Here is an 18900-nt window from a genome sequence, read left to right on the forward strand (position 1 = left end):
CATTGAGAGAATGGGTTCAAAGAACGTGGGCCACCAATGAAAAGGGCCGCTGGAGCCCCCGTTGCATGTGACATCATGTGCAAAGGGGGCGTGGCCCAATTTCCGGAAGGCCCACCCCAGTCCTCTCCCTCTCATTTCCAGGCAGTGCTTGCTGCCTGACAGTGTTTATTTCCCTTCCTCTCCCTCCAGTGAGGGAGAGGAAGGGAAATAAATGCTGTCAGGCAGCAAACACTGCCTGAAATGAGAGGAGGAGAGCTCGCTTGGGCATCACTGGGCCGGGGGGCGGGGGGCGGGGGGCGGATGCCGGGCAGGTGGATGCCGGGCAGGCTGCTATTCAGCTGGCTCCGCTACTGCTTGGCAGGTATAGCTTGACTTACAGGGATGAGAAAAGTTGTTATGTGTAAGATTTCCTCTTATTGAGGAGAGCTGGTCTTGAGGTAGCGAGCATGAATTGCCCTCCTTTGCTAAGCAGGGTCCACTTTGGTTTGCACTTAGATGGGTGACGACATGTGAGCACCATAAGATATTCCTCTTAGGGGATGGGTATAAGGCAGCTGCCTAAGTTCCTATGGCTGAGCAGAAATGCCCCCCCACTCCCCACCTTGCTGCCCCGTTAGCAAGTTGCAAAGTTAGAGGATAATTTCAAAGATTTGGGGGAGGGTTGGCAAAGCCAAGTGAACTTGGGGCAGCAGTGGTTTTCCTAGCAGCTCCTATCCCCACATGTCGTTTGTTCCCTTCTGCCTTTTACAAAACCAGGAAGCTGGAGGAGATGTGACAGTACAGTAGCATACCACCAAGGAGGGAAGGTGTTTGTGTGCCCCTGGGGATGCCGTGCTGTGTCGTAGCCCCAGGCTTCCCAGCCTCGGCTGAAACTTCACAAGCTGGGGAGAAATTTGTATGAGATTTTTAGAAGCAAATTATGCTCTGCTCTCCTTGTCTGTGGGCAGAAATCTGCAGTTCTGGGAATCAGCAAGAGTTTCTCAGTCTCAGGGGATAAAACCCCAGCTCTCTTTGGGGAGAACAGCCTAACCCAAGTACTTTGATTGCAGCTTGTTAACAAAGAGGTGGACAAGCCAGAGATGGTTTTTGATGAGAAGGAGAGCCCTTCTGCTTCTCTGGCAATGCAGACGCCGCAAGGGCCCTGTGACCCCAAATGTTCAAAGGTAAGCCAGGCAATGCTGTGTTGTGCCACTAGTGGGCAGCCTTTTTGGCTAATGTGCCTCAAGTCACACCCCAAGAGCAAGTCCCCTTCTAGGGCGCACCTGTTACATATGCAGTCTGCTGTGCCTTAGTGTAGTTTTGCTTCCAGACTGCTGAGTAGGCAGCAGGGCAGTGTGAGAAATGCAGGGTGGTGGGCTGCCTGTGCTGTAATGAGGCAGGCCTGCCCTTTGGTCCCATCCAAGGATGTCCAAAGCCCTGCTGCCTCTGCCACCCATGTGTAAGGGAAAGAGAGCAGCATACATCCAGGAAGATATTAACACTCTACCCCCAGTTTGTACCCAAATTGTGAAGAAGAGGCAATCAAGTACAACAGGACACATTGCAAGAAAGGGATGACCATTCCAAGGTATAACCAAAGGAAAAGTGGGGGGAAGGCCTGGCCAACACAGTCATTTGAATCTAGGTTTAAAGTCAGTAACCAACGATCGTGTGAACCCATGCCAAGATTACCGGGCTTGGTTTGTGTCCCAAGATGAATCTGAAGTGCCCACCGTAGCGTAGGTTCACACAACCACTCTAAAGCTGGTCACCAACTTGAATCCTAAATTCAAATGATTGTGTGAACCAGGCCAAAGAATAATAATGGAGATAAAGTTGTGCTGTTGGTGACCACGGAGCCCTGTGGTTTTCTTTGGTAGAATACAGGAGGGGTTTACCATTGCCATCTCCCATGCAGTATGAGATGATGCCTTTCAACATCTTCCTATATCGCTGCTGCCTGATATAGGTGTTCCTCATAGTCTGGGAAACATACCAGTGGGGATTCAAACCGGCAACCTCTTGCTCCCTAGGCAAGTTACTTCCCTGCTGTGCCAGTAGGTGGCTTTAATAATAGAGATACCCAGATATAATTATGGGAAACAAATGAAAGAGGGGGAAAGGTTGGATACAGGGGCGTAGGGAGCTTGTCCGCAGCTGGAGGACAAAGTCCTCTAGTGGCTCCCCCGCCCCTTAGGATTTCTAGTTTTTAATTGCATGCCCCCCCCCAAGCATCTGACATCAGATGCAGGAGGCGTGGCCAATACCGGGGCCAAACCTCCCAGTCAGCGATTCCACAAACCGCTGACTGGGGAAGCTCTGCAGGGGTTCTGACAGGCCCCAGCCCCAGTATTGGCCACTCCCCCTGCATGTGATGTCAGATGAAGGGGCGTGGCCACTGTCCTGGAGAGGGTCAGTTTGAACCCTCTCCCATTCATTGAAACACTGACTGGCTGAGAAGAAGAGGAGAAGAGGGGCTCACTTTGCACTCCCAGTTGGTGAACACTTCCTTCGCTGGCTTGGTGTGGGAGGGGGCAAGGGGACACCCTGGCCGAGAGGGTGCCTTGGAACCCCTTCAAACCCTGGCAGCCAAGGGATGGTCATCTCCCCCTGACTAATTTGTCCCCATGCCCCTGGCTGGAGAAATAAGTGGAACTGGGAAGCCTTATGAGATAGAAAAGCACCTAGAGTTGTTGAAGACCGGGCTATAGAATGAAATACATGTCACGAAAAATAAGAGTAGTAACTGCTACTTTGTTCAGAAGTTGTTCAGAGGATTGTTGAGGTGGGTCATCTCAATAGAACTAGTAGCTCAGACAAAGTGTTCCAAGGAAGTTGCTGTCCTCCTCAAAGGCATATTCCCTGCTAACTTGGCAAAGAGGCACCTTTTAATGTGGTCATTCTCTTTATTTAGCAGGGGGAGAGTAACTGGCCCTATCCACCCCCAGCACAGTACTTCCAGTGACTGTTGCTGGTGTCTGTCTTATGTTTATTTTTAGATTGTGAGCCCTTTGGGGACAGGGAGCCATCTTATTTATTTATTATTTCTCTATGTAAACCGCTCTGAGCCATTTTTGGAAGGGTGGTATAGATATCGAATAAATAAATAAATATTGCTGGTATTTTCTTTGTTTACAGGCTCAGAAAGGAGAGAAGGTAAATATTCCACCATGCTTACAGATTATTTGCCCAGGGTACACAAACCTTGCATATCTCAGGCATTGTACAAATGAAGAAACAGGTTTCTTATTTAAGGAAGACTGATAAAGAAGTAAGCTTTGGACTGCAAACCATGAGGATGATAGGAATGTTGAATGTTGAGATTCTTCAAATGTGATTCTGTGAACATCAGTGGTTCTTATTTACCACCCTTTTCTGATTCTGATGTGCCCACGTGCATAATACACACTTAGATGGACATGAGGCATCTTCCTATGTTTCTATATACTTCAGTGACAGGGAGTAAGAATGTAGTGGTAGAAAACAGAGTAGGTAACATACACAACTTTATTTACAAACTTGCTTAGAGGAGTTGGGGGCAACCTCTGGGCTCAGAACTGATAGAGAGGTGGGATGGGATGGGGTTCGTTGTTGGATGACTCTCAGAGTTTCCTGTCACCATCGTTTTCGGCAATACCTTCAAATTCCATCTCTGAATCAGTAGATTCAAATATTGCCAGAAGGCTATCATCTTCAGAGTCTCCCAAGTCATTTCCAGATGGTGACTGGAACCAAGTGGACAGAATCAGATTCCATAGTGAGAAATATTTAGGCAAGGATTTAGGGAAGCCTGCAAGAGAGCAATATGCTAAGAAGAAAGATGGATGTGATCTCTTCCTTCATGAAAGTAAGGAGAAGGGAAAGTGTACTCTTGACACTTGGGACCAAAAGGGTACAATTGGGTTCCGGAGCAATTGGGCAGTTTTCTCTCATGTGGCAGTCATATAATAAGAATATAGACGTCCACAAATTAAATGCAAGCCAGAACGGTGGTCATCATGCAATATAATTTAACAACCACTGGATAATAAGACTATGGGCTGCCTGGAGGAAGTAAATTTGGAATAGTCTCTGCTTTCCCATAATTCAAGTAGCTTCCAACAATGGAAGGAGCACTGCACAGCTGCCAAGAAGCATTTTTAAACCATTCCATGGCAGACCGGTTGCACAACACCATCGGGGCTGCCTTTCAAGTTGTGCAACAACCCCGTCAGGTCCCTAACATTGTCATAGGGCTTCCTGTCATCTTGGCCACCGACCACTAGACCAGAGCTGCACAACTCCGGCCCTCCTGCAAATGATGGGCTACAGCTCCCAATATCCCTCACTATTGGTCACTGTGGCAGGGGATAATGGGAGTTGTAGTCTGCAAACACCTGGAGGGCTGATGTTATTTTTTTATTTAGTTAGTTAGTTAGTTGTTGGTCATGTGTATATACCGTCCCAATAAAATCTCTGGATGGTTTACAAATTAAAAGTTGTGCATTAGTTGTACAGACTCTGGCTATGCCACAGTTTATAATGTGCAATGTGGTCCCCAAGAGGCTACAGTGGCACCAGCATTGTTATTTTTTGCTGTAAAAATGTTCTTCTTCTGCTGTTGCTAATTTCCCCCCTATTTCTTTGCACAGGGAGACCAAGGCCCACCTGGAGATGTGGTGAGTGATGTGGGAGCTTCTTCTGCCCCATTGAGTGGCTACATGATCTGAAGGGAGGAGGCTAAAGGCATGGGGAAGAATCTTGATGGACAAGTTGGCTATCCGTCCTCTGTTGGGAGCACCTTTGTGGGCCTGCGCAGATGTAACTTACTGAGTGGAACTTCCTCCCTGATAAGAGCCCAAGTGAACCAAGGGCTCTCTTTAGATTCCACATCATTAATTTATGGAATTTGCTGCCGCAAGATGTAGCGATGGTCCCTAGCCTACATGGCTTCAAAAGGGGATTCAACACATTACTGGAGAAGGAAAGTTCTATCAGGAGTTACTAGTCACAATGGCTTATCAGAACCTCCATGTTCAACTGCACTCCACCTTTGGAAATCACATACTGTGGTCATGCAACAGCAGAGGAGACCTCTTGCTTTTAAGCCCTGCTTTTGGGGCTTCCTGAAGGCATCTGTTTGGTTCCTGTGAGAAGTAGGATGCTGGACTAGATGCCCTTTAGTCTGATTCAGCAGGGCCATTAGGTTTTTCTATAATCTGCATTGAGCAACACAATCCTGGGGTTCTCAAATGTGGGTCTCCAGATGTTGGGATTACAACTCCCATCATTTCCAGCCACAATGGCCATTGTGGGGTTGATGGGATTCAAGACTACTTTGATGTAGATGTAGTCCAACAACATCTGGGGACCCCAGAGAATCCATTTGTAAACATCTGAGGACCAGATTAGTATTATGAAATGGTTTGATTTGGGGAAGTGGGGAAGGGGAGGACAATAATATCTTTATTGAACAGCTTGATTGGAGGACAGGTCTATCAATGGCTACTAGCCTGCTGGCTATGGGCCACGTCCAGCCTCAGAGGCATGATGCCTCTAAATACCAGATGCACGGGAGCAACTGCAGTTGAGAGGGCACAGCTCTTGCCTGTGGGCTTTTCAGAGGCATCTGGTGGGCCACTGTGTGAAACAGGATGCTGGACTAGATAGGCCTTGGGCCTGATCCAGTAGGGCTGTTCTTATATTTATATGTTCTTATGAATGACACTTCTGACTTCCCTTCCAAGAGCTTCACAGGACTGCACAGTGGAGGAGGTTATGACCCATTTAGCTTTGCCACCAAGGGAGAGAAAGGAGAGCGGGTGAGTGACATCCTGTTGTTTATCTCAACAGCTTAATCTGTGAGTGACTGTTGCAAATGTGGGGTGGAGAATCTCAATAACAATGTCTGGTGCCCTGCAACATGCAAAATCGTATCTTATAACTGCTGGGACACACAGTTCATTTCCCCTTCCTTGTCTTGCTGGGACACACCTCTTCTTTCTCCCCCACCACCGCCAGAATTTTTAGATTGCAAGCCCTTTGGGGACAGGGAATATCTCTCTACCTCTACCTCTATCTCTCTACTTACCACTTCAGCATTTTTGTAAACCCTTTTGAGCATTTTTGTTGGAAAGCAGTATATTAATATTTGTTGTAGTAGCTGGGAATGCTCTTGCCACCACTCCTTGGCTTGATGATATACTGTAATTTGAGTGTGCTCGAACGTTTCCACTGCATAGCCTGGGAATGCTGAGCACCCATCCACAAATGAGTGGGGTGGGCGTCATATTGTCCTTCGCCTCCGGCGGCAAAATGTCTTGCTGCCATCCCTGGTGCCAGAAGATTCTGAAGCTTGTTCTAAATCGCTCTGAGATTCTATATAGGGCAGTATATAAATATGACCAACAAACAATAAAGGGCACAGTGAGTAACTGGATCTGCCTTACGGCTGTTCACAATGGGCTTTAACTGAATGAAAATGTTATTTCACTGTTGCTTTTATAACAATTACTTTAATACAAAAATGTTACCATTGTATATTATGAAAATGCTCGGCTCCTTGTAGAAACTAAATTGTCCTCTCTACTCTTGGGAGGACATCATTTGGAGTAAAATATGTTGTTGGATCTTTCAGCCCCAGGGGACCAGTGTTCCCTCTAACAGGGATCTGGGATCAGCTGCAATGGCTTTTGCTTGGGGGGATTCTGGGAGTTGTAGTCCACAACATCTGGGAATCCCTGTTAGAGGGGACACTGCAGGGGACTCATTGGGGGAAGGCATTTCCTGCACTCGTCAGGAATGGCTTGATGTAGGCATTGTCCAGCACTCCTCCAAAGGCTCCCTCCAATCTGACTCTGCTTGTTCCCCCAATATTTAGGGACTACCTGGAAAAGATGGGATTCCTGGACTGCCTGGCAGGCCTGGGCGAACAGGCCCGCCTGGTTCCCCTGGACTGATGGTAACAATCTGGAGGTTGAATTCAAAACACTTGAGAAAATTTGGGCTTGCTAAAGAAAAACCTATTATACTCAGTCATTGCAAAATCTGCTTTTCTCTCTCTTTTGATTGACAGGGCCTCCCTGGTATCCAAGGTGATCTTGTAAGTTGCAATATGCTGCCATTATCCAACCACGGTTCCATTCCTTCTCTCACTCCATTTCAGAAATGAAAACTGCTAGTTCAGTCCTTTGGGCTTGTTCAGCTTTTGTCTCTTCCATAAGACCATTCATTCATTCATTCATTCATCAATCAATCATATTTCTATACTGCCTGATATGTACATCTCTAGGCAGTGATGATCTCTAGGTGATCTAGACATCTTTCCATTCTCTCTCTCTGGTCTCCTGTTCTAACCATAGCAGAGCATGCAACTCCTTGACCACACCCACCAGCCTGAACCAGCTTTTATCGGGAAGTGGGCGAGTGGGTGGGTTGGGATACAATGCCATAGAATGTTCACAAATATCCTGACTGCTCAAGAAGCAAAGCTGTGGAATGTGTGCAATCCAGCTTCTATGAGAGAAGGAAAAGTTGACTAGTTGGGTGCAAATAAAACCTCTTGTATGCCCTAGAGGGGGGGAAGTTGCTTTATGGAAGCAGGCTGAGGAATAATCAGAGGTCCCAGGAGGTAGGGAACTTGATTACTGCAATGCGCTCTATGTAGGGCTGCCTTTGTACATAGTCCAGAAATTGCAGTTAGTCTAGAATGCAGCAGCCAGGTTGGTCTCTGGGTCATCTAGGAGAGACCATATCACTCCTATCTTAAAAGATCTACACTGGTTGCCGATAAGTTTCCAGGCAAAAGGTTTTGGTTATAACCTATAAAGCCCTAGGAGGCACCTTTTAAAGTGGCGATTCTCTTAGATTTAGCAGGGGGAGAGCAACTGGCCCTATCCAACCCCAGCACAGCATCCCTCCCGTGGCTGTTGCTAGTGTTTGCCTTATGTTTCTTTTTAGATTGTGAGCCCTTTGTGAACAGGGGGCCATCTTATTTATGTATTTATTTTTCCGCTTTGAGGATTTTGTTGAGGAGCGGTATATAAATATTCATAGTAGTAAACAGCTTGGGCCCTGGGTATTTAAGAGAACGCCTTCTTCGCTATGAACCACACTGCCTAGTGAGATCATCTGGAGAGGTTCGTCTGCAGTTGCCACCGGCTTGTCTGTTGGCTATGCGGGGACAGGCCATCTCCATTGCTGCTCCGAGGCTGACTTCCTGCTGAAATCTCTGCCTCTCAATCTCTTGCAACTTTAAAAAAGGCAGCCAAGATGCATTTGTTCACCTAGCCTTTTCATTAGATATTGTTTTAATTGTGTTTTTAATAGTGTTAGTGCTTTAAATGTTAATTGTTACATTTTAATCTTTTTATCTGTTGTTATTGTATTGTTGTAAACTGCCCAGAGACTTGCTTTTGGGGCAGTATATATATATATTTTTTAAACAAATAAATAAAGGAAAAGAACCCCAGAAACAAAGTGGCTGGAGGAAGGTTACTGAACAGTCAGTGGAGTGATAGACAGGAACCCAAGAGAAGGGCAGGTGAAAGAGAAGGAAAAGGGAAGAGAAGGCAGGGAACTGAGACAATTTCAGATATTGACTGGGTGCAAACCAGTGCAAAAACTAATGTTACCTAAGCACAGAGTTTAGCTATTTTAAAATGCAGAGTAGGCTCAATCTATGTTGACTATAATCAATATTTCATCAGTCATTCTCTCCCTGTGACTCCCTTGCGCTGATCCTTGCGCTGATCCAAGAAACAGCTTGAGAGGTTCACTTGGTGCAATGTTAGTTCCTTTGATCCTCCTCCTTTCCTTAGTGCCTTATTCTGCCCCTTCAGGGCAAGAGGATAGGACCTCAAGGGATCTGCTGAGGTATGACTGCCCAGCACCCAGGTACAGTAGATCTGGAGAATACTGCAGGCTGCACTGCTCCTCCAATACACAAGCAGGATTTTTGGTTTGTTTTACTGCAAGTGAGTTCTTCACTTCAAAATGTTAGCAATTGGCTAATCCTCAATTCTTTGTGTTGCATTCTAGGGGCCGCCTGGATATCCCGGTCCTCCTGGGCCAAAAGGAGACAGAGTGAGTTCCCCTTGTGCCTTAGAATCTTCCTGCTGCACTTCCTAGTGCTTTATATCCTTCCTTTCTTCCATCATGGAACTCTGGGCAGCATGTACAAGGTTACTAGCCAGTTTTCCAAACAGGCACTGTCCCCACCCAAGTCAGTTTAACTTCATCCATGCTGCCGTATTGTCTACCTCCAGACCCTTCTTTGGTTCTTGTGTATTTGTATGACTTTGATAACACAGTTCCTCCAACTTTAACAAGTCCTTAACATGCTTTAACTCTTGTGAAAGGGCCCATAGATGGTGGACAGGTTCCTAGCAGCTACTTTCCATGCTGAAGGTCCTCAGTCCAGTCCCTGGCCCCTCCAGCTAAAAGGATCTCAGGCAGCAAGGGTAGAAAAGACCCTCTCCTGAATACTTGGGGAACTGCTTCCTATACACAAGATTGTGCTAGAGTGGCCCGTGGTTTGCCTCAGTAGAAGGCAGCTTCCTATGTTAGGGAAATGCCCATAGCTCAGTGGGAAAACAAGTGAGAAGGTCCTGTAGTTGGCTGTCAGTCCTGAAGTCTGGTATACAAAGTTGTGCTGTTTGGAGTGGATGGCCGTTGAGGGTCCTTTTCCTACCCTAAACATCTGGGCCAGGGGTTCCCAAACTTGGCTCTTCAGATATAGTTGGACTACAGCTCCCATAATGCAGAGGCCATTGTGGCTGGGGATCATGGACGATGCAGTCCACCTTTTGGGGACCCTCGCTGGGGAACCCCTGGCCTATACGTGTGTGAGGATATCGCTCCTATGCTCTACTTAAATTGGATGACATTTATGCCATGTGGCATTTCTGTCCTCTCGATTTGTTTTGAATGGTATTTTCAAAGGTTATCTGAGCAGTGTATAAATAAAAAAATTCCTGTTCTGCAGGGGGAGCCAGGATACGTTTTAGGAGGTGTGGAAATCATTCCAGGGCAAAATGGACCACCTGGTCCCGCTGTAAGTGAAATATTCTTGTTACTGCTGTTGTTAATAATGCAACAGAGGCTTCACCGCTCAGATGTTTTATTAAAATCATTTCAGGGGCAGAAGGGGCAGCCAGGAGTTCCCGGTGTGCCAGGCCCACCCGGGTTACCAGGACTCCCTGGACCACAGGGGCCGCCTGGAACATCAGTCAAGGTGTGTATGGTGCTCTGAGCAGGTGCCATGAATTAAAAGTTGGGGGTGGGGAGATGTAACTCAGTTGTAGAGCAGATGCTATGTATGCCAAAGGTTCCACTTTCCCAGTTCCTGGCAGCTCAAGTTAGAAGGGTCCTAGATACAGTAGGGTTCAGAAAGGTCTCTCCCTGCCTGAAACCCTGGAAAGCCACTGCCAATCAGCATAGACAAGTCTGAGCTTTTGAACCTACCCAGCTGCTGAATGAGGTAGGAGGGACAGTCCTCCAACCCAGCTGCTACTTAGCTGACAAGCACGGAAGGTGCCTCCTAGGAACATAGGAAGCTGCCATATACTAGGGATGTGCAAAACGTTTCGGGCACAGAACGATCTGTGCCCGAAACGACCAATTTCGGGTGATTGGGAGCCAAACCGAATCACCCATGATGAGACCCGATAATTTTCGGACCCGAAACGAATCACCCCTGTTTCGGGTTCAAATTTTTCAGTTTTTTCGGGTCTCCTTTTTGTGCCCTAGAAAAGTGCCAGCCTTGTCTTCTTCTTCCCCCTCCATTTTTAGTTTGACGTCTCTTTGAATTTCCCGCCTTTTTGCCTCCATTGATTTCAATGCAGAAATTGCTTTCCTTTTACTTTAATTGAAAAGTTCCTGGTGCCAAAAGAGTGGGGTGGGGTGGTAGTGCCTAATGGGTGGAGGTTACCACCCCAATTGCAGAGGGATTGGGCAAAGGGCTGATTTTTGGTGAATTACTGAAGTTTTAGTGTCTTTGGGGCAGATAGGGGGCATAACGTGAGATCTGGGCCAAAAGAGTGGGGTGGGGTGGTATTGCCTAATGGGTGGAGGCTACCACCCCAATTGCAGAGTGATTGGGCAGAGGGCTGATTTTTGGTGAATTTCTGAAGTTTACGCGTCTTTAAGGTTTCCCCCCATTAAGTATAGTGGAGGGTGTATTGCTTCATGTCGTGGGGAAAGGGGTGGCCTAGAGCAGTGTGGAGTTGGTGGTAGTGCCGGGTAGGCGCAAGGAAGCTACCTGAATTTTTTCAAAGGATTTGTGCAGAGGGCTGATTTTTGGTGAATTGTATGAAGTTATAATAGAATGGAGCTTTCAGCAGCCCCATAAGTGCACTTGGGGGGTGCTGGGGTGGCCCAGAGCGAGTGGTGGTGTAGTGCACATAGGGTGCCAACCACCCCCATGGGTTTCTAACCCATGGCGTACAGGGTTCTGTTGTTTCTGAGGTATTCTGAGTGTGGATTCTATGATAGCAAATGAGATTTTCAATGACACACCATGAATCCACTCTAATTTGCTATCATAGAATCTAAACCTTAAAGACATGAACTTCAACAATTAACAAAAAATCAGCCCTCTGCCAAATCCTTTGAAAAAATTCAGGTAGCTTTCTTGCCCCTACCCAGCACTACCACCAACCCCACACCGCTCTAGGCCACCCCTTTCCCCTCGAAGTGAAGCGATACACCCCCCATTCTACCTAATGGGGTGAAACCTTAAAAATGCGTAAACTTCAGAAATTCACCAAAAATCAGCCCTCTGCCCAATCACTCTGCAATTGGGGTGGTAGCCTCCACCCATTAGGCACTACCACCCCACCCCACTCTTCTGGCCCAGATCCCACTTTCTGCCCCCGATCTGCCCCAAAGACACTAAAACTTCAAAAAATCACCAAAACCAGCCCTTTGCCCAATCCCCCTGAAATTTGGGTGGTAGCCTCCACCCATTGGGCAATACCACCTCACCCCTCTCTTTTGGCCCCAGGACCTTTTTTTCATACCCGAATCGGGGGTGATTCGGGTGAGCAAAATTCAGGCACAGAACAGAACAGGGGTGTTTCGGTTCGGGTCTGAACAGAAACACCAAAAATACCGAATTGCACACCCCTACCATATACTGAGTCAGATCCTTGCTCCATCTAGCTCATTATTGTCTTCACAGACCGGCAGTGGCTTCTCCAAGGTTGCAGGCAGGAGTCTCTCGCAGCCCTTTCTTGGAGAAGTCAGGGAGGGAACTTGAAACCTTCATCTCTTCCCAGAGCGGCTCCATCCCCTTGAGGGGAATATCTTCCAGTGCTCATATTTCTAGTCTCCCATTCATATGCAACCAGGGTAGACACTGCTTAGCTAAGGGGACAAGTCATGCTTGCTACCAGAAGTCCAGCTCTCCTCCTTCAGGAGAAAAAGTACTTCCTTTTGTGGGTCCTAAATTTCCCAACCTTCAGTTTCATGGGATGACCCCTGGTTCTTGTGTTGTGAGAGAGGGAGAAAAATTTATCTCTATCCAGGTCTTTTATTTACCCTGGTAGTTATTCACATGTGGCTTCATGCTGCAGAGTAAATGTTGAGTGAAGCCACTTTAGCCCTATCCAGGGACATAGCTAGGGGAGAGCGGGTGAACATGGGCCCCCTCTCCCTTAGCTATGCCCCTGGATAGGGCTAAAGTTGTTCTTGAAAATCCTGGAAGTTGCAGGTTCCTTCAAACAAATTCCTGGCATGTAAGTGGCAATGCAGATTATTAGAGGTCTGAGCCAGACCTGTGGAAAGAGTCTTTTCATGCGATCTCGTTCTCCATTCTGTCTGTTTCAGGGTGAGCCAGGGGACCCTGGGATCAGAGTAAGTGGCTGATTACTTTACTCACAGTTTCAACCTGGCATTGCCCTGCACTGGGTGGAGGGATTTAGACACCTACTGCACAGGAATAGTACCCTCTAAGGCAGTGATTATAGGTCACGGCCCTCATAGCTACTACAGTAATGCTAATGAGTCAGTAAAATGGTTCTTTGTGTTACCCAGGGCCCTCGGGGAAAGAGTGGCATCAAGGGAGAAAAAGGAGAAATGGGAGAGACTGTGAGTATCGTCATAAGAATATAAGAACAGCCCTGCTGGAACAGGCGCAAGGAGGCCCATCTAGTCCAGCATCCTGTTTCACACCGTAACCCACTTGATGCCTCTGAGAAGCCCATAGGCAAGAGGTGAGGGCATGTTCTCTCTCCTGCTGTTGCTCCCCTGTAACTGGTATTTGTAGGCAACTTGCCTCTGAGGCTGGAGGTGGCCTATAGCTACCAGACTAGTAGCCATTGATAGATCTGTCTTCCATGAATTTGTCACTAATGGCTATCACCACATCCTGTGGCAGATAATTCCATAGATTAATTATGTGCTGTGTGAAAAAGTACTTCCTTTTGTGGGTCCTAAATTTCTCGGATTTCAGTTTCATGGGATGACCCTTGGTTCTAGCGTTGTGTGTGTGTGAGAGAGAAATTTCTCTCTATCCACTTTCTCCACACCATGCATGATTTTATAGACCTCTATCATATCTACCCACAGCTGTCTTTTTTCTAAACTAAAAAGCCCCCGGTGTTGTAGACTAGCCTTGCCTCTTAAGGAAGGTGCTCCAGGCCCCTGATCATCTTGGTTGCCCTCTTCTGTACGTTTCTCCAGTTCTTTAATGTCCAGTGTGGTGACTAGAACTGCACGCAGTACTCCAAATGTGGTCACACCATAGATTTATATAAGGGCATTATAATATTAGCAGTTTTATTTTCGACCCCCTTCCTAATTATTCCTATCATGGAATTGGCCTTTTTCACAGCTGCACTGAACTGACACTTTCAATGAGCTATCCACGACCCCAAGATCTCTCTCCTAGCCAGTCACTGACAGTTCAGACCCCATCAGTGTATATGTGAAGTCGAGGTTGGTTCTTTTGCCCCGATATGCATCACTAAAACACCTGCTTACACCGAACAGCAGTTGCCATTTTGTTGCCTCCTCACGCAGTTTGGAGAGATCCTTTTGGAGCTCCTCACATTATGTTAGTCTTTATAATCTGGAGACATGTTTGTAGGAGCCTGGAGGGAAGCTAGAAGGATTTGGGTAAGATAAGGAATTTTTTCTCAGTGGCATGGCATTCACAGGCCATGGTTGAGAGCATGCTGATTAATGCTTGGGATAGTCAGGACTAGTTGCTGGGACAATTAGCAGATCCCAGGGAGGGGACCTGGCTCAGAAACCTCAAATATTTCATTCACATTGTTTGTCTCACTTAGTAGCTGTGCACCTGAGCTCTGGTCTCCAAGCGTTCTCAAATACTGGACATATCTGAAGATCCTTTCTCTCTCCCTTTGAAACTCTTGGATGGCTTTAAAAGGGGCTTAGACAAATTCATGGAAGATAGGTCTATCAGTGGCTATTAGTATTGGCTACTACTACTAGAGGCTACCTCCAGGCTCAGAGGCACGATGCCTCTGAATATCAATTGCAGGAGAGTAATAGCAGGAGAGAGGACATGCTCTCAGCTCTTGCCTGTGGGATTCCCAGAAGCATCTGGTGGACCATTGTAAGAAATAGGATGCTGGACTAGATGGGCCACCTGGGCCTGATTCAACAAGGCTCTTCTTATGTTCTTAACTCATCTTTTCTGTGAAACAGACACAATCCCTTAGTTTTTATCCCCCACTGAAACCAAACCTTGGTTTGTGTAACTGAACCAAATGCACCTTCTTCTCAGTTACCCTCACCACCCTCACCCCCTCCTTCCTGTGTTGCCACCCGCTATATTGAATGTAAGCTCCTCAGGGCAGGGACTGCTCTGCAAGGTGCCACACATAAAGATAACACTATATGGATTACTAATTAAAAAAATAATTATTTCTCTTCTGCAGAGCAGCCCTGAAGCTCAGGATATGTTTGACAGACACTGCAGATCCCGAGAGCACTTCTGGTTGCGTTTTACTGGTGACACCCAGTTCAGCCTCACTGAGCATCAGCAGGAGTGTGTGCAGGGGTACCCAAGGGTGGTTCTTTCATGAGGCAAGAGGAGATGGTTGCCTCAGGTGGTAGATTATTGGGGCAGCAACAGGGCAGCAAGATCCCCCCCTCCCCAATCACTGGAGCAGCTAAGGGACCAGTCTGACTCTTGCATCCTTGTAAGGGCAACCTCTCCTCATATTCCTCACAGAGCTTGCACGAAGCATGAGGAGGAGAGAAGAAAAGGCTGCTGGCAACCTTCCCTCCTCCCCACCCTATGCACCACTTCCAAAGCTTTCAAGGGTCAGTTCTGAAAAGGGAGCCGACTCCCACCAGGGGCAAGGGCAAGGCAGCATTTGACATCTTGTCACAGGCACCATGATACCCTGGGCTGCCCTGGGGGTACCTGAGCCATCTCTCTTCCTGCTTATGACATCCTGTGCCTCAACAACCTCTCAGCTGGCCTATGGGGGTTTGGGACCTCTCAGCCTGCCCTCTTCCACCTCTGCAGCAACACAACACTCCTCTAGGAGATGCTTCTTAAAGGGCGAAAGACTAGATGCTGGCTGCTCAACTTCCCCCAGAGTTTGGCATGACCGACAGGTAGAGTGGGCATGGAAACCTTCCTGAAACAAGAACCTCTTTTTCCACCTCTCTTCAGGGAAAAGCTGGCTTACCTGGGCCAATAGGGCTGGATGGCCCCCCTGGAGTTTCTGGGCCGAAGGGCGAAAAGGTACTGGTTCTTAAGAGTCCATTCGTATTCAAAAACTGTAAAGGAAGAAATTGCATCTGTGGAACATCTGCCCTCTTGTCAGCAAGTCCACCCAGTTTTGGATGGGACAGAGAAAAGCTATTCTTCCAGGTCGCCCACACTAGGAGTATCTTGTATAATGCTTTCCTGATTAATTTTCAGGGCGAGGTCGGGATTGGCATGCCAGGCATCCCTGGTTTAAAAGGAACAGAAGGAGACAAGGTGGGTGTAGCTCCCACCAGGAGCTGAACAAACGACCTCTGGATTATTGAGGTGCAGGATCAGTAGGTTCATTTGGAGCAAAGTTCTGGATCCTTTAAGAGCTCAGAGGCAGAGAGCAGGGGAATGGGAATTCTATGAGCAGGTACCATTTATCTTGTCACTGATGGCAATGAGGCAATCCTGTTGAGAAGGATCCTCAGTGGTATTTGATCCATGTGTGGTAAAGGTAAAGTGTGCCGTCGATTCGGTGTAAATTCCTGGCGCCCACAGAGCCCTGTGGTTGTCTTTGGAAGTATACAGGAGGGGGTGACCATTGCCTCCTTCTGCGCAGTATGAGATGAGGCGTTTGCCCTTTTTATTAATTATTATTATTTCTTGTTTACACAGTCAGACAGGTGTTATTGACTGGTTTGTTTTATACAGACATCGAGTCCTTCCCAAGGACCTGGGATGGCTGAATTTTATTATCAATATTGTTGTTGTTATTATTATAGATATTGTCGCAGAATATAGGCTGTTCCCAGTAAAGTTGCTTTTTGTAATTATTGTTCACCGCCCCGAGTCTTTGGAGGAGGCAGTATATAAGAAAAATTGAATGAATGAATGATGCCTTTCAGCATCTTCCTATATTGCTGCCACCTGATATAGGTGTTTCCAATAGTCTGGGAAACATACCAGCAGGGATTCAAACCAGCAACCTCTGGCTTGCTAGTCAAGTCATTTCCCCGCTGCGCCATTAACTCTGGCTAAAAGCAGAACCATCTGTCTTCATGGATGCTTATTTGCTGGTATCGTGGGGCCATTGAAGCTGGGACTTCTGCATGCAGCACCCACCTAATGTGCCGTAGTGAGAAGTGTGGTATAGTTGTCAAAGCAGGGCTGCTCAACCTGGGCCCTCCATCTGTTTTGGGACTACAATTCCCATATCCCCAGCCACAGCAGCAAATAGAAAGAGTTATGGAAGCTGTAGGCCAACATCTGCAGAGGAGCCGAAGCTGGGCAGCCCTGGTTAGAGGATTTATGGGGGTGGGAAACCCAAGTCTCCCACCGCCTAGAACCTTTCGAGTCGGGCAGTATATTAAATAAATAAATAAATAAATAAATTGAAAGCTCCATCTCAGCCATGAGGCTCATTAGGTGACCTTGTGCACTTAATATTTATTTGTTTGTTTGTTTGTTTGTTTGTTTGTTTGTTTCTCTCTCTCAAAACCCAAGATGAACTCCCTTCTCTGTCTCCTTTGCAGGGGGCAGTGGGCTTTCCTGGATCCCAAGGGCAGAAGGTGAGCTTTGAAACATGCTTGGTCCAACCTGAGAGAGGGCCAGGATGCAGGTTATGACAGGTGTGTGAATGCATCTCCACCTCTTTAAGTTTTCGCAAATAGCAGTTGCCGAATAGCGCAGTCCTGACTGTATGTTGCCAGTCAGTTGTGCCTGTGCGGGTATGATTGGGACGAATACGTTCTGCAAATAACTCCAGCTATTTTTTAATTTTACTTTAAAAAACCTTTCTGTCCAACATTGTCCTACTCAGTTCCATTACTTGCAATGAGAAGCTCCTCAGACAAATAGTTTTCTTTGACACTTAACATCCCTATTTTTCTCTCTTTAGGGTGAACAAGGAATGCCAGGGGCAGAAGGACCAACTGGTTCAAGGGTAGGAAGGCAATGAAAATGCAGTTCCTCCCAGCTGTGAAATGGATAAAATGTTTGGAACGATGTTTTGAAATTGGTTTGAAATGGGAATTCTTACATTTTTGAAAAATATAATTAAAATGTTCATACAGATATTGATATTTTGGCCTCAATCAAGCTCCAATCACTGGGTATCCAGACAGACCGTGGGTTGGCCTGCATGCTGATAAAATCATCAAAAAGGAGTATGCGGGAGTATGTATGGTTAGAATGGTAAGTAATGAGCAGCAGAAGGAAGAGAAAACCAGCTTCTTGGAGTCTTGATGAGGCAGAAGCCGCTGGGGCCTTCCAGACATGCTGACATGCAACCTCACAGCATCCCTCCTTGGAGAAAAAAGTCCATAGATTATAGTTCATTTTCCAGCAAAGCGTGAGACTTCCATGTTTACAAGTTTCTGCAAATGGAGCTGGTTGTTATGAATAATTGTTTCGCTTTTTAAATCTAGGGTAAAAAGGGCCAAGATGGTGTTAAAGGGGAAAAGGTAAGACCTCAAACTGATGGAAATAAATAACATTAAGCTATCAGGGACTGGGGAAATGAGTTTGATTTTGTTCTAGTATGGGAATATAAACCTAAATGCCCCTTCCTACTTAACTGCCCAATTCACAGGCAGCAACAATGGTGGCGGGGGAGGCTGTTTTGGTGGTGATTCAGCAGAGTGTTGGGTATCACATGGGGCCATGGAACATATGCCTGACGGCAATAGCAGCACTCTTCCCATTGGCAGGTGGCTGCCCACTAGGGTTGCCATGTCACCTGGAATTTCAGGCATCCCCCAAAATCTGGCTCCCCCCGCCCCCACTGCTGAAATCACCAATATTTTGCCCTGATTTCAAATGTGCTGTCAGGTTTGCCTGGATTTTACTGGCGGAGCAGAAAGCAGCCTGAGAAACCTCTGCCCTGCATCTTCTGTGTGCTGTGTGGCTTTCATTACAGTAATCCCCTGAGGAATGTTGCCTTTGTTTTTTTATCAGCAGGGGATCGCTTATCAGGCAGTTGAGAGGATAGATCACTGCCTATTTTCTAGGATGTGTATTGTCATGTTTAAGGACTGGCTTCTTTAAGGATTCTGTGCATGCCTACTTAGAAGCAAGCACTGTTTTCAATCAGATCTCTTCTCAAATAAGTGTGTATACAGAATTGCAAGCACTGTTGATCTCAATCAGATCTCCTCCTCTCAAATAAGTGTGTACAGAATTGCAGCACTAATAAAAACCTGTGCTTTTGTTGTTGTTGTTCTATTGCTGTTGTTAATATGTCAAGGAGAATTGTCAGGTAAAGATAT

The 18900-nt window shown here is 46.8% G+C and overlaps 1 protein-coding gene across 1 annotated transcript; it reads left to right on the forward strand.

Moving 5' to 3' along the window:
- The first annotated feature begins 1069 nt into the window (after positions 1-1069).
- On the forward strand, positions 1070-17665 carry LOC128328433 (collagen alpha-5(IV) chain-like). The gene is made up of 15 exons (XM_053258419.1): positions 1070-1163; positions 3118-3135; positions 4611-4637; positions 5706-5780; positions 6839-6919; positions 7034-7060; positions 8998-9042; positions 9944-10012; positions 10097-10192; positions 12787-12813; positions 12994-13047; positions 15611-15682; positions 15863-15922; positions 17167-17202; positions 17532-17665. Exons 1-15 carry the CDS (start codon positions 1080-1082, stop codon positions 17589-17591), a joined length of 831 nt encoding a protein of 276 aa, XP_053114394.1. The 5' UTR covers positions 1070-1079; the 3' UTR covers positions 17592-17665.
- The last annotated feature ends 1235 nt before the right edge of the window (positions 17666-18900 follow it).

This window comes from Hemicordylus capensis, chromosome 5, assembly GCF_027244095.1.
Source record: "Hemicordylus capensis ecotype Gifberg chromosome 5, rHemCap1.1.pri, whole genome shotgun sequence".
Taxonomy (NCBI): domain Eukaryota; kingdom Metazoa; phylum Chordata; class Lepidosauria; order Squamata; family Cordylidae; genus Hemicordylus; species Hemicordylus capensis.